The 14756-nt window shown below is 37.0% G+C and overlaps 2 protein-coding genes across 3 annotated transcripts; one reads left to right on the forward strand and one right to left on the reverse strand.

The window, feature by feature from the left end:
- Positions 1–1286: 1286 nt before the first annotated feature.
- LOC111793914 (BURP domain protein USPL1-like) lies at positions 1287–3209 on the forward strand. The gene is made up of 2 exons (XM_023675986.1): positions 1287–1387; positions 2204–3209. The coding sequence occupies exons 1-2, from the start codon at positions 1328–1330 to the stop codon at positions 3077–3079; spliced, it is 936 nt and encodes a 311-aa protein (XP_023531754.1). The 5' UTR covers positions 1287–1327; the 3' UTR covers positions 3080–3209.
- A 1274-nt stretch (positions 3210–4483) lies between these two features.
- LOC111792274 (EKC/KEOPS complex subunit bud32) lies at positions 4484–7869 on the reverse strand. Of its 2 annotated transcripts, none has more exons than XM_023673639.1 (7): positions 7695–7869; positions 7356–7511; positions 6983–7096; positions 6608–6886; positions 6384–6497; positions 4779–4851; positions 4484–4688 (listed from the first exon to the last, which is right to left on the reverse strand). In XM_023673639.1, exons 2-7 carry the CDS (start codon positions 7416–7418, stop codon positions 4651–4653), a joined length of 681 nt encoding a protein of 226 aa, XP_023529407.1. In that variant the 5' UTR covers positions 7419–7511; positions 7695–7869; the 3' UTR covers positions 4484–4650. The 2 variants fall into 2 exon arrangements, with proteins under 2 accessions (XP_023529407.1, XP_023529406.1); XM_023673638.1 differs by having other exon boundaries at positions 7356–7470; positions 7695–7868.
- Positions 7870–14756: the final 6887 nt, after the last annotated feature.

Raw genomic sequence — 14756 nt, forward strand, 5'->3', positions numbered from 1 at the left:
TCGATACTCAATCATGAATCCTAAATTTGAGACATTTCTCTAACTAGACCAATCTAGGTCACATGATCACTACAAAATTGTGAAGCTACCCATTGGTTTAGTAGAATTATATGTGACATCTAACAAATTAAGGCAAGACAACTGACCTATCTAAGTGAGAAATATTGAGATCATGATTAACCAAGAGGTAGGGAGATATAAGGTGACTTTGTGCATGGCTAAGGTGCCATGTTATATAGGTTTGACTTGGTACGAGATATAGGCTTGACTTGAAACCGTTAGAGTGTTAGAGTGTCATGCAGTTGGTGAAGAATTGTTAGAGTGTTTGAGTGTCATAGCTATTTACGAGAAACCATTGGCTATAAATAAGGTACGAGATATAGGCTTGACTTGGTCCATCTCTTGAGGTCGTACATAGCTAATAGGGTGCCATGTTAGGCTTGTAGGGTGCCATGTTAGAATCTCAAACAAGTGTTCTTATCTAAAGATATTCGATCAACAAGGTAATTTGAATCTTAGTTTCCCAAGTGATTCCTTATCAAAATAGAAATAAATAAAAGAATGTAAGAAGATTCGAGAATGCAAAAATATTTTATCCTAACATTTCTCGTCCCTTCATAGCAAACCTCATCATTCACTTAGGATATCCTTGCCTTCACCAACAAAAGAATAACGTTTTAAAAACTACGAGTATTGAAAAACATCTAGTAAATGATTTCACTGTTAGAATCAGAATATGCAAACACATGCAACATGACTGAGACTACCTTTTCTCTAATGGAATTTAAAATCTTTCAACTTTAAGTGTTATCTTTCTTCTAAATGTGCACTAGTTTCATACACGTCAATGTACGCCGTCTAGAGTTGTGTATCTCTTTCACGCTCTTCAAATATACCTCCATCACTTTCCCGTGCATCAAACCCTCTAGATATTCATCACTCTCGTGCCTTATCATGTGTACATTATTTTCATGTACATCAATAACCATAATTCTTTCAACTACTCTTGCCCATAACCATTTCAATAAAATATAGACAAATTTAATTATAATATTGTTTAAAATGTGGAAAATTCAACTATGTTCATAACATTATTTAAAAAACATGAAGATATTATCCACAAATAATGACACTATATCTAAAAAGCAGATTCTTTCAAGATATGATTCCCATAAATTATCATTCATCAGCTATTTGGAAGCATTATACTCAGATCCAACATACCATAAATGACAATAACAGGATCAACTACTTCCACTATAAGAAGTTTATTCCACATCCCATTTTATGCACCGAGTAGAGGTTGAAGATAGCTCAAGGGAAAAAGATGGGTGGCACCACAATGACTTCTTGCTTCCTCTTGATACCTCTTCTATTGCTTGTTATGGTGAAGTTTTACAAAGAAAAAAACAAGCTACTAATTCAAAATTTAGTGTTGTAACTTGTTCATGTGAGAATCTCGGGTCATGGGTCTCGTAGGGTTTTGGTCGAGTTGATGAGATGAGGCGTTGAGTTGACTTGCAAGGAAGATACTTGTTGTGTCGATGTGGTGCTATGCTCAACACTCTTTGATCATTGAGTAGTAATACTAATTGTGTAATAGCTCAAGCCCACCGCTAGCGGATATTGTCTTCTTTGGACTTTTCCTTTCGGGTTTTCCCTCAAAGTTTTTAAAACGCGTCTGCTAGGGAGAGGTTTCCACATCCTTAGTGTTTTGTTTGACTCCCAAACCGATGTGGGATCTCACAATCCACCCCCTTCTGGGCCCAGCATCCTCATTGACACTCATTCCCTTCTCCAATCCACTCCCTTTGGGGCTCAGCCTCCTCGCTGGCACATCGCCCGGTGTCTGGATCTGATACCATGTAAGATCCCATATCGGTTGGGGAGGAGAAGAAACATTCTTTATAAGGGTTTAGAAACCTCTTCCTAGTAGACGTGTTTTAAAGCCTGGAGGGAAAGCCCAAAAAAGACAATATCGGCTAACGATAGGCTTGGGCTGTTATAAATTGGGTTGAACATAGAACTTATGTCGTTCCCCACAAATGCACTAAATGTTTGTGTCGTCTTCCTTGCATGTCAACCTGACACTATGACTTGACTACGAGTCTACATGAACATAACTCAATGCTATCATATGAGACTCATTATATCCTCATGTCTAGATTTTGAAGTTCCTAATTACTTGTTGCATATTTTGCAGTTTGGTGAAGCAAGGCAAGGCTTTAGTGAAATTGAAGAGAAGAACAAGCAAATTGAGTTGAATGATCATATAGAAGCAACAATTAAAGCAAAACCCATCATAAAAATGGTGACCAAAATGGCTAATGATCACAATTCCCATGATGCTCATTCATCTTCATCTCATATGGATCACATAAACCCTTTACTCATAGTTTTCTTCACCATAAATGACCTAAAACAAGGCAAAAAACTCCCAATTTACTTCCCTAAAAGAGACCCATCAAAATCCCCACCATTATTACCCAAAGAACAAGCTGATCCAATCCCTTTCTCCCTAAAAAAACTCCCTCAAATCCTCTCCTATTTCTCCTACCCTTCAAACTCCCCTCAAGCCCAAGCCGTTAAAGAAACCCTTGAACAATGTGAACTCAAACCCATCAAAGGAGAGACCAAATTTTGCGCCACTTCCATGGAATCAATGGTCAATTTTGTAAGAACAGCCTTTGGCCCAAAAACCCATTATGAAGTTCTTACCACTTCACATCTCACAAAATCCAATGTCCATTTACAAAACTACACGTTCATTGAAGCCCCTGAGGAAATTGCAGCGCCTAGGCTCGTGGCTTGCCATACGATGCCGTATGCATATGCGGTTTATTACTGCCATTACCAAAAAGGTGACAATAATGTGTTGAAGATTCAATTGGAAGGTGAAAATGGAGATAGAGTTGAGGCTTTGGCCATTTGCCATATGGATACTTCGCAATGGAGCCCTAGCCATCCGTCGTTTCAAGTGCTCAAAATCCAACCCGGGACTATCCCCGTTTGCCATTTCTTCCCGGCTGATGATTTTGTGTGGATTCCGGTGCCTACTTCAAACTCTGAATTATATTAAGTGATGAAAATTGGGAATAGTATGTTGAACTCGAATAAAATAAAAAAAAAGTTTGATTGTACGTGTTCAATTAGTGGTTGAAGTATGTATTAGTGTGTTTATACGTAGATGAGTAAGTTTGAATTTCGTATCTTCAACTATGCAATGTAATAAAAGTTTAAATTTTGTTATATCTTAGTTTAAACGTCTTTTTAGTGTTTGAACTTATTTATTATTTTTTGTTGAAGCTATAGCAGTTAGAACAATCGACCAAATTTATTCTATCATGTGAGAAATGTGTCAAGTATGTTAAATTGTCTAGTTGTTGCAATTGATTATACCTAGCATACGGTTTATGATTATGAGCTTCTTTATGCATATGTTATCAAGATATTGTGTGTGGGAGCTGATAGAGGGTCACCAACTAACCTCTAGGAGTCCTGCCCCTTATGTTTATAAGCAAGATACAATATACGGACTATTAAAAAGTTAACCTCTAATAGTGAATTATTTAGATTGGTATGGTATGCATTTGTATCGTGGTAGTTGGTAGCTATGGGGTCGCACCGTCCATACATATAACATGTATGATGATATGCGTGTCATTTTATCAAGATACTATTTGAGGGGACTGTTATGAGATCACAACTATCTTCTAGAAATGAACTTGCCTAGTTAAAGATATGGGTCTACATTCATATCACCATAGTTGTTGTCTCTGCCAAGGGGTCACTCTCCTAACTACTAGAAAGTCGTCTACTAATCTCAAACACGAACCTTGTTTTTTGACAGGGTTCCTATATTTAGAGGTGCATCGGCTACAATGTATTATCTTATCCGTTGCAGAGAATAGTAAAGAACACTCCTAGACTAGCTCAACCAAAAGTAAAACCTCGAGAATAGTAAAGAACACTCCTAGACTAGCTCAACCAAAAGTAAAACCTCCACGTTTAAGATAAACTCAAACGAGCTCATGGAATATTAAGAGACCATAGCCTAAAGGATTTCGTAACATGATTTATGAATGGTTATAGCCCTACAAATGAGACTACTTAGAATAGGTAAATTATCATCATCAACTTCNCCACGTTTAAGATAAACTCAAACGAGCTCATGGAATATTAAGAGACCATAGCCTAAAGGATTTCGTAACATGATTTATGAATGGTTATAGCCCTACAAATGAGACTACTTAGAATAGGTAAATTATCATCATCAACTTCTATTTTAATGCTGTTATGGAATCTCTTTTTGTTTTGATTTTTTTCTTCTTTTTTCTTGATTTTAGGAGAGCATTCTTTATGTTTGAATCAGGGGGTACTTTAGGCATTTTGTTCAATAGAAACACATTTGGCCATTTAACAATTAAAGAGACTTGGCTGCGAGTCAGCATCTGTAAAAGTCGAACTTACAGGAATAGTCTCATAAGTGCAAAAAGCTCACCACGTCTAATTATAAATCTCCAAAACAACATAAACAAATCGTCTGATTCACTTAAATATATAGCTTTTATAGTCAAAGACACTTCACTATAACTAAATACATAAGAAGTTCAATGAGTCTACTACAAAGGGTCACTAAAAAGAGAGATGTTAACCAACCATGGTGCGTTTTCGGCCTCGCTGACGCACTGTAAAATCGAAGTGAAAAGCAAGAGAAGTAAACTAAGAAATCATAGGGAATAAAACAGACAATGAATGATAAAAGACGGGATTGCTACCTTGAGCTAATTTGTTCGAGGTTGACGACCACTGTTTCGAAGTCTTCCGGTATGAAGCAAGAATTTGCTCCATCTATAAAATATGTAAGAACCATCAATGTATATCAATTTGGGTATCAATTCAGCCCAGTTTGTCAACAAGTAGTCATAAGATTGCATGAAAATCACTAAAACAAGAAACCAACAAGAGGGCCAACTAAATGACAGCCTAAAAAAAGAGCCACAAACCTAAGCCTGACATGTAATAACAAAAGACTTCGGAGACCGATGCTTCAAGTGAGGCATCAAACCTAGCAAGGGACTATACCTCCTCCCAGACCTCCACTTTTCCAAAGGTTTTATTGTTTCTCTCAAGCCATCCCATAACACTGCATAAACACTAGCACTCTAGAGGAACGGCCATATGCCTGAGGGGAGGGTGAAAGAAAACCCTCTTCAACGTATGGCAACAGTCCCGGTTACGACTGAGTTAGACTAAGAAAGGGAACCAAATTTATAACTACGCTACGAATTCTACCCTGAGATAACAGTAGAGTTGCAAGAGGGAAGGTTAGAAAAATACACTTAACAGAACGAGAGAAAATTGTTAACTTATTTTGGTTGTTCAGCAGAATATGAATATGTCAGCTTGCAGGAGAGAATCCTGGGAGGAATTTCAATATCCCTCTTTTTGCATAGTTCTAGAATTAGAGAAATATGAAGAGAATAGTCAGAAGAATGGGCACAGAGGGTATGATATAATAGTAAAATTGCATGGAGGATGGTGTAAAATATGGCTAGCAGAAGGCCGGAAGTCTGTTAACTTCTTTTGTCATTCAGCAGATAACATCGTGCATGAGAGAAGCAAGGGGTCTTGATTTATAGTTACATCTTTTGGTACTTCCTATCTAGATAGATGTAGCAGCCCAAACCCACCGCTAGCCGATATTGTCCTTTTTGAGCTTCCTCTCAAGGTTTTTAAAACGTGTCTGCAAAGGAGAGGTTTTCACACCCTTATAAAAAAATGTTTCGTTCTCCTCTCCAACCGATGTGGGATCTCACAATCCACCCCCCTTCGAGGCCCAGCGTCCTCGCTGGCACTCGTTCCCTTTCTACAATCAATGTGGGACCTCCCAATCCACCCCCTCCTAGCATCCTTGCTGGCACACCGCCTCGTGTCCACTCCCTTTGGGGCTCAGCCTCTTCGCTGGCACATGACCCGGTTTCTAGCTCTAATACCATTTGTAACAACCCAAGCCCACCGCTAGCAAATATTGTCCTCTTTACACTTTTCCTTTTGGGCTTCCCCTCAAAGTTTTTAAAATGCATCTGCTAGGGAGAGGTTTCCACACCCTTAAAAAGAATACTTCGTTCTCCTCCCCAACCAACGTGGGATCTCACAATAGAACTCTAACTGTCATCGCCTCCTATCAATCACTAATTCTATTGCTACACGCAGGTGGATAATAAACATCATAAGTCTTTACCACACAAATGTTTACATTTATAGAAAAAGAATCTCTAATTGGGAAGGACAAAAAAAAAAAAAAAAAAAAAAAAAAAAAAAAAAAANAAAAAAAAAAAGAAAAACTTACAGCAAACCAAGTGCAAGGGAAACCAACTTACCACATTGCCACATGAAGAATGCATCGATAGCAGTGCTCGTTCCAACACATATAGATCAACTGCTTTATCTTCAGGAATAGTTGAAGTAAAGCTCAGACCAAAATCAATAAGGACCTGAGAAAAGACAATTGCTCTTATGACAGAGATCAATTTATTACAAATCTTAGCACGACAAACTAAAATTTCTCACATTGTAAATTATTATAACCAAAGATTCAACTCACAAGTTCATTGGTACTACTCCTGACCAACATGTTAGACGTCGTCAAATCACCATGAATTAAACCACCATCATGCAACTTCCCAATTGCAACGCCGATCTGCATTGCAATGTCCTTCAACTGTTTCGAACCATCACCACTTGACCCAATTTCAAGTAATATATCTTTCACAGAACGACCTTCCACGTACTCAAATGTCAGGGTATATAGTATCGGATCAACAGCATACAACACTGGAGTAGAAACCGCAAGTCGCCTAGCTTTGGTCATGCACCTTGCTTCCTATATCATTTAGTTTCAGTCAAACATATGCAAGACAATCTTTTCGCTAGTTATTTCTTCAACTACAAAAAGGCGTTTCATTAGAAGAAAACAAACTGCATTCAATCGCTTGAGTGTGAGTTTGGAATCCAGAGATGGATGTCTATATTTCTTTGAGAAGCGTTCCTTAACAATCGATCGCCTTCCTACGAAAGTAGACTCAAACACTCTCTGCAAGGTAAGAACAAAAAACAATATAACAAAAGACCTGTGTACTTAATACCTAAAATTCGTAAGATGAGTTTGGTATAACTTTTGGAACAATGAAAAACATTTTTCAAATTCTTCACTATGTTTGCTTACAAAGTGAAAATTAATTCTGAAAGTTCCAAAAAACTTAGTTAGTACTTCTTCCAAAAATGTTGTTTATAGAATAATCTCCCTTTTCCAAAGAACATCCCAGATTAATGGACTAGAGATTCAGACTTACAGCTTCAGCTCCTTGCTTAATTAAAACGAGTGAGCCATCATTACTATCCGTCTTTATCTCCATAACTACAGCAGGCAGCAGCAGCAGGATGTGTTGAATAACAAAATAGAAGTTCCTGGAAGAAACTTCCAAGTTATTAATTCTACAACCAGAGCCCTAAACATGAATCCCATAGTGTGAACATATAAACCTACTAATAAACTCAACAAATTTGCAAGAAAAAAATGAATTAGCCAGTAGTTCATACACTCGGAAAATTGGAATCAAGAGAAGGCAAGAACAAGCAGAGTATAGAAGAATCCCATAAACGAAATTATGATACACGTTAGAGAAACTCACCCGAATTAACTCTTAGAATCGATATGAAATCAAACTGAAAATGAAAGAAATACAACTGCAAATGAGAAATAGGAGCCGAACGAAGCCGCAAGTCCTCGTTGTCGCTGGTAGTGTGGTGGTTTAAAGAGGAAGTTTTTGTAAAGATTAGAACCCAAAATTCTATTAGTCCCCAATTCGAAATTCTATTTTAGCCAACAACCCTAATGGAAGTCAAAAAGCCAAAATTAATAAATAAATAAATATTATATATTATTGTCAGCAACCCTAATGAAATTCTTTAAAATTGTTTCTCAGTGACCAATAGTGATTGATTACTCTCGATACACACCGTGTATAACCCTTACCACGAAAATAATTTTCAACAATCACCCATGTGACCAATAATAGCTAGCTACATGCGCAGCGTGTAACCCTTACCACATTTATTTCGTTAAAAAATCATAACATGCACATATGCGGTCCAAAAACAATTATTTCCATGATCAATAAGCATGACAACATACAACAACATTCATATAAAAATCCGTATAATGGCATACACATCCAATCGTATTTTAGAAAACAAAACAGTTTAGTTTCAATAGGAAAATCTCTTACATCAAAACGCTTTCCTTAATCACTACTAGAAATATTGGTTCAACCCTAACTTAGACTGAACCTACATTAACATATCTACAAATTAATCTAAACTGCACAAGGCATGACACTACCAAAAATTTTGGGCTTTAATTCTCATCGTCCTCTAATAGAATACATGGCCTCAATTCCTACTTTTACAACACAGATCGTTGTTGGTGCTTCGACTTCTCACCTTGGTACTTTGGTTACTGTACTGAAAGTTAGATATAACCGTTAGTGGTACGTCAAATCCAGAATCGAGATTGGGTTAAAAGTATCAAGCCTCACGAAAATAATCGTTCACTCTTCCCAGCGGCAACAGCAATGGCTGCTGCAGTAACGGTGCATAGTGGCACCAACTGTGAGCTACCGATGCTTTTGGCGGTCATGGGTGGTCGCGTTGACAAGGAGATGGGTCTGTCATATATCGTTGTAACATAGACACATGAAATATTATGGACTCCTGCAAGAGCAGGTGGTAGTGTCAAACGATAAGCGACTCGTCCAACTCACTCCAAAATCTCAAATGGCTCAATATAGCGTGGTCTTAACTTTTCCTTGCATCCAAACTGAAGGATGCCCTTTATAGGTGTCACTTTTAAGAATACCTTGTTCCTCACTATGAACTCAATATCTCTTCGTCTCACATTCGCATAACCTTTTTGCCTACTTTGGGCCGCACACATCCTAGTTCTTATCTTTTGGATAGCCTCATTAGTAGCTTGGACTAGGTGTGGACCCACCAACTTGCGCTCTCTCACTCCGTCCCAACACATTGGGGATCGACATCTTTTTCCATACAGGGATTCAAACGGTGTCATTGTCAATCATCACTTGATAACTGTTATAATACACGATTTCCATAAGGTGCAAATGAGTGTCTTAGCTACCTGCATAGTCCATAATACATGCTCGCAACATATCCTCTAGGGTTTGGTTTAGACGTTTTGTTTACCCACCTATCTATGGGTGGAATATTGTACTAAACCCCAGTTGCGTACCCAATGTGTGTTGTAGGCTCCTCCAAAGTTGTGATGTAAAATGGGAATCTTAATCTGACATAATTGACACTGGTACTCTATGCAATCTGACAACTCCCCTCAGGTACAATTGAGCCCACGGGTCTATAGAATAAGTGGCTTTACCGGGCAAGAAGTGTGCAAACTTCGTGAGTCTATCAATCACTGCCCATATGATTGTATTGTTAGGTTATGGAGTCTGCTCTCTTATTTATAGCTTGGTCAACGGTTATATCCGATAAAGCTATATTTGGTAAAGCTATATATAGTAAAGCTATATATGGTAAAGCTATATCCGGTAAAGCTATATATGGTAAATAGCTATATATAGTAGATGACTAAATCTGGTAAAGCTATATATAGTAAACTAAACCATATATATATATATATATATCTAGTCCGGTAGAGCTTTGAAAATGTACTTTCTATTCTTATACTCTCTCTTGTTGTACATACCTGAAGTCATCAATAAAAAAAATCCTTTTAGCCAGAGTTCTCCTTGCAATTTTCTCTATCCTGTTCTTTGTGTTCATCCAGATCGAGCGTGTGCGTTGTTGTGCGATCCTAACAACTGGTATCAGAGCTAACAACTGGTATCGATCCCAACACGTATAGCCCTTGGTTGTCCCAAGCACCCAGCGATAAAGTCCATTGCAATATTCTCCCATTTTCATTCTGACACATTAAGAGGTTGTAACAATCCCGAAGGTCTTTGCCTTGGAGCTTTAACATGTTGACAATTGAGACATTTTCTTACAAATTCAGCTACATATCGCTTCATATTCCGCCACCAAGAATATTGCTTCAAATCCATATACATCTTGGTACTCCCTAGATGTATTGAGAATCGCGAACAATGGGCCTCGGTTAGAGTTACTATCCTCAATTCCTCACTGCTCGGCACACACAACTGTCCATGATATATAAGAGTCCCTTGCCAGATGCTAGCGAAAACTCCTTAGTCTGTTCTGTGATTAATAACCTCCATTTCTTGATCAATTTTGAGTCCATCTATTCCTCATCAATAATGCGGTGTCTCGATATTGGTTGTATTGTAAGCTAGGCAAATTGTGTAGTGACGAACATGGCTACCTCGACATGTTCCATATCACGATCATGGTCGTGGTTAGTGATTAGTGTCGATGTACGTGGTGATTTCCTACTTAGTGCGTCGCCCACCATATTGGTTTTTCCAAGATGATAGACCATCTCCACATCATAGTCCTTACTAAATGTAACCACTTTCTTTGTCTCATATGTTCTCTTTTGAGGTGAAGAAATACTTTAGGCTTTTATGGTCAGTGAAAATTTTGGATCTTCTCCCCGTACAGATAGTGCCTCCAAATCTTTAACGCAAACACTACTAATGCTAGCTCAAGATCAGGAGTAGGATAATTCTTCTCATATTCTTTTAGTTGACACGAGACATAGGCGATAACCTTCCCATGTTGCATGAGGACACATCCCAACCCCTTCTTCGATGCATGGTTGTATACTACAATGTAATAGCCCAAAAATAAATAAACAAATAAACAAATAAAAATAATTATATAAAAATAATAATAATAATAATAATAACTCCTCAACCCATCCGCCAGAAAGTAAAGTAACAGTTACTGCAAAAAGAAACAGAAAAACAATAATGGTTAGATTTACTTGAAAAAAAAATGACCTTTAACCAGTTGAGATTCATCGAAGATTTACGTCAAGATATATCTTGATCGTATATATTAATTCTTCATTTTCTTTTATCCTATTTTTTTTAGAAATCACAACCAAATTATAGTTAGATCTTCATTGAATTATTACAATGGTTTAGCTTTGAGATAGAAACTAATGGTCTAGCTCTAAGTTAGAAACTAAATGTCGATCATTTATAAGTAAATCATGTCAGATTAGTAATATTAGATTAAATTTTTATCAGCAGCCAAATGAATAGATTAAAGATAGAATGACCAAGAAACACTGAGATAAGGAAAGATTTAGAACAGTAATTCACTCGAAATTTGGAATGCATGAAAACAGAATTAGAAGGCAACAAATAAAAAAAAATTAGGGAATTAAAAGCCACATACTAAATATAGAGGGAAAGGTAAACACAGAGGGTAAATACAGAGAGTAGTAAAGCCGAGAATAACTTGAAATAGCTGTATCTACTTTCTTATACAATAGTAACCATGAAAAATAAGATTTTTAATAAAAATATAATTATAGATATATAACATTTCAGACTTTTAACAATAGACCAATGTAAATTAGAGAAATAATGTTGTAGTGTTCAAACCTGAAACTAATGTCATGGGCTCATATAGGTTAACTCGGATTTCAAAGGACGGAATCGAACTTTCATTAAAGATATATTCGTAACAACGACTTAAGCTAGCCAATTAAGTGACCTTACTATCGGCATAGTTATATTTAATGTTGACACGTGCCCCATGGGTCTGCACGTGTCATATATATTAATATGTGTGAATTGTCTGTGGATTGATATGTTTCTTATATGTTATGTATATGTTATAATATGTGAATTGTATGATAATAATTACGGTACGATATGTTCAAGGATATGTTTGAGATAGGATACGAGAAGGATGCACAAAAGGAAATGTAACGATAGGAGTAAAATACATTCATGAAACGTTAAGGTTAGGTTACATACCAGAGTGATATGGATAAGAGAGATTGATGAAAGAATATGGTTAAGCTACGGGTAGAAAGGGATAGGTTTGTGATAGATTGATAGAACGATAGCGTTAGGTTACGTTCTTGTGATGATATGACTGAGGTACGTTCACGTAATGATATCTCTGTGATAGGTATAAGAACGTTAAGGCTATGATAAGTTAGAAAACGATATGACTACGATTTACGTTATGACTTGTTTATGATATGATACATTGTGATGCAATATGTCATGGTTTTTCATTAAAGATATATTCGTAACAACGACTTAAGCTAGCCAATTAAGTGACCTTACTATCGGCATAGTTATATTTAATGTTGACACGTGCCCCATGGGTCTGCACGTGTCATATATATTAATATGTGTGAATTGTCTGTGGATTGATATGTTTCTTATATGTTATGTATATGTTATAATATGTGAATTGTATGATAATAATTACGGTACGATATGTTCAAGGATATGTTTGAGATAGGATACGAGAAGGATGCACAAAAGGAAATGTAACGATAGGAGTAAAATACATTCATGAAACGTTAAGGTTAGGTTACATACCAGAGTGATATGGATAAGAGAGATTGATGAAAGAATATGGTTAAGCTACGGGTAGAAAGGGATAGGTTTGTGATAGATTGATAGAACGATAGCGTTAGGTTACGTTCTTGTGATGAGATGACTAAGGTACGTTAACGTAATGATATGTCTGTGATAAGTAAAGAACGTTAAGGCTATGATAAGTTAGAGAACGATATGACTATGAAGTGTTTATGTTATGACTCGTTTATGATATGAGACATTGTGATGCAATATGTTATGGTATGATGTGTATATGATGAAATGTTATGTTAAAAGCATAGAACGTTATGTTAGGTCTCCTAAATTGTGTGTATACAGCATGATATGAATGACATGAAATTACGATAAATGACATGAAATATAACCCCGTTAGAATTATGTATGATTTGAGAACTGAAGAATGAGAAACAATATGATATGAATGATGAATGATATCTGAAACGATATGAAAAATGATATGATATGTACATAATGCTAGCGGGGTTGTATTAAAGGATAATGAAAATGGAAAAGTTTTGGGACCTCATGCATGTGGGGGATACCCCTATCCCATCACGAGGGTACAGACACGTACATCCAATGGCAGGACGACGATAGTTATGCTTTGCATAGCGCTGCCGTGACGGTTACTAGTTCTAACAGGTTCCGGCATAAGGGTCTCCCAGAGTATGCCCACCGGATAAGGAAAGTGGCCCAGCGGTATGCGAACTAGCTGGTGAACCCATACTCACACGTACGGGCTGTGTGTAGAGTATATGGTACAAGTCCAAAATTACTCATTAAGACAGCACCGTAGGGAAAACGAAACGAAACGAAACGAAAGATAGGTCCCATCCTTTCATTGCATGTGATTGTTGCATTTAACCCCAATAGTTGGGTCACTTACTGAGTATTTCTTTTAACTACTCAAGTCATGTGCTACTACATTTTTCAGGTTAAGGCAAGGCATTCCTGTATGGCTGACAACGGCATCGCAACTCGAGACCATGGCACATGCGTAGGATAGTGGTAATTATTTTCTTAGACTTAGGCTAGAATAGGATGTTTTTAACTTCAACTTTTATTCTTTTTATTTAGACTTTTGTTATGTCGTTTTAAAGATGTTTTCGAAACACTTTCCATGGCTGTGTTTTAAGATAAAGGTTATGTTTTATGAAATTTTAATAAGTCTTCCGCATTCAATGTTTATGGTAAGTATACAGTAGCGACCTTAAATTAAGCAAAAAATTTCGGATCATTACACTACAAAGTCCCCCATCTCCTGTCAGCATGGTTTAGAACTAGTGCTAACACCAATCTCTGCTTTAAGTTCTTGGAAGCTATCTTCACATTGTCTACTTCATGTAAATGATTTTCCCTTCTTAGTCAATTTTGTGAGAGGGGTTACAAAAATCTAAAGAAAATAGGTTGAAAACGAGTTTTGATTGAAATCTAAATTTTTTTGAAGTTTTAGGAGACTTACGCGAGGACATGCAACTGCCGGAGGAGAGAAGAATGTGTTCGCCTCAATGATCGACACATTTTGAGTGTTGGGTGGAGAGGCGCGTTTGGCTTCAGATCACGATGCATGTCGCGGGTTAGCCCAACTCAAACTGTATTCGATCCAAGATTCATGTGCAACTTGGCTTAGTACCTGCGGTCCGACTTGACTTGGAGCGCTTATTAGTGGTTATCACATGTCACTCCTAGATATTCAAAGGTAAAGATTGTGTTCGCGGGGGCTTGGAAGCAAGCTCTACCTGCACACTGACTAGCCTATCCACGAGTGTATCACAATATATCATATCATTAACATGTCAATTTATCACATATCTCATACCATAACATATTCTATATCATTTCGCAAACACTTCGTAGTCATATCGTTTCCATATGCATTTCTTAGCCATATCGTTTCCTAAACTTGTCATAGTCTTATCGTCCTTATACATTTCATATTCGTATCATTTCATAAACATACCTTAGTCATATCGTTTCCATATGCATATCCTAGCCATATCGATTCTTAAACTTGTCATAGTCTTATTGTCCTTATACATCTCAGAGTCGTATCATTTCATGAACATACCTTAGTCATACCATATCCCAACATATCCTAAGTCGTATTGTTTCATGAACATATCCTAGTCTTACCATTACAGGGACGCATCCTAATCATATTGT

Source organism: Cucurbita pepo, chromosome LG04, assembly GCF_002806865.2.
Source record: "Cucurbita pepo subsp. pepo cultivar mu-cu-16 chromosome LG04, ASM280686v2, whole genome shotgun sequence".
NCBI classification, from domain to species: Eukaryota; Viridiplantae; Streptophyta; class Magnoliopsida; order Cucurbitales; family Cucurbitaceae; genus Cucurbita; species Cucurbita pepo.

What these genes read in the sequence shown, in the direction of transcription:
- LOC111793914 (XM_023675986.1), top strand. Translation starts at nt 1,328, where the DNA reads ATGGGTGGCACCACAATGACTTCTTGCTTCCTCTTGATACCTCTTCTA. An exon ending in CTCTTCTATTGCTTGTTATG is followed by an intron (nt 1,388 to 2,203) that starts GTGAAGTTTTAC and finishes CATATTTTGCAG; the next exon opens with TTTGGTGAAGCAAGGCAAGG.
- LOC111792274 (XM_023673639.1), bottom strand. Translation starts at nt 7,418, where the DNA reads ATGGAGATAAAGACGGATAGTAATGATGGCTCACTCGTTTTAATTAAG. An exon ending in GGAGTAGTACCAATGAACTT is followed by an intron (nt 6,498 to 6,607) that starts GTGAGTTGAATC and finishes GTCTTTTCTCAG; the next exon opens with GTCCTTATTGATTTTGGTCT. An exon ending in ATTCTTCATGTGGCAATGTG is followed by an intron (nt 4,852 to 6,383) that starts GTAAGTTGGTTT and finishes CATATTTTATAG; the next exon opens with ATGGAGCAAATTCTTGCTTC.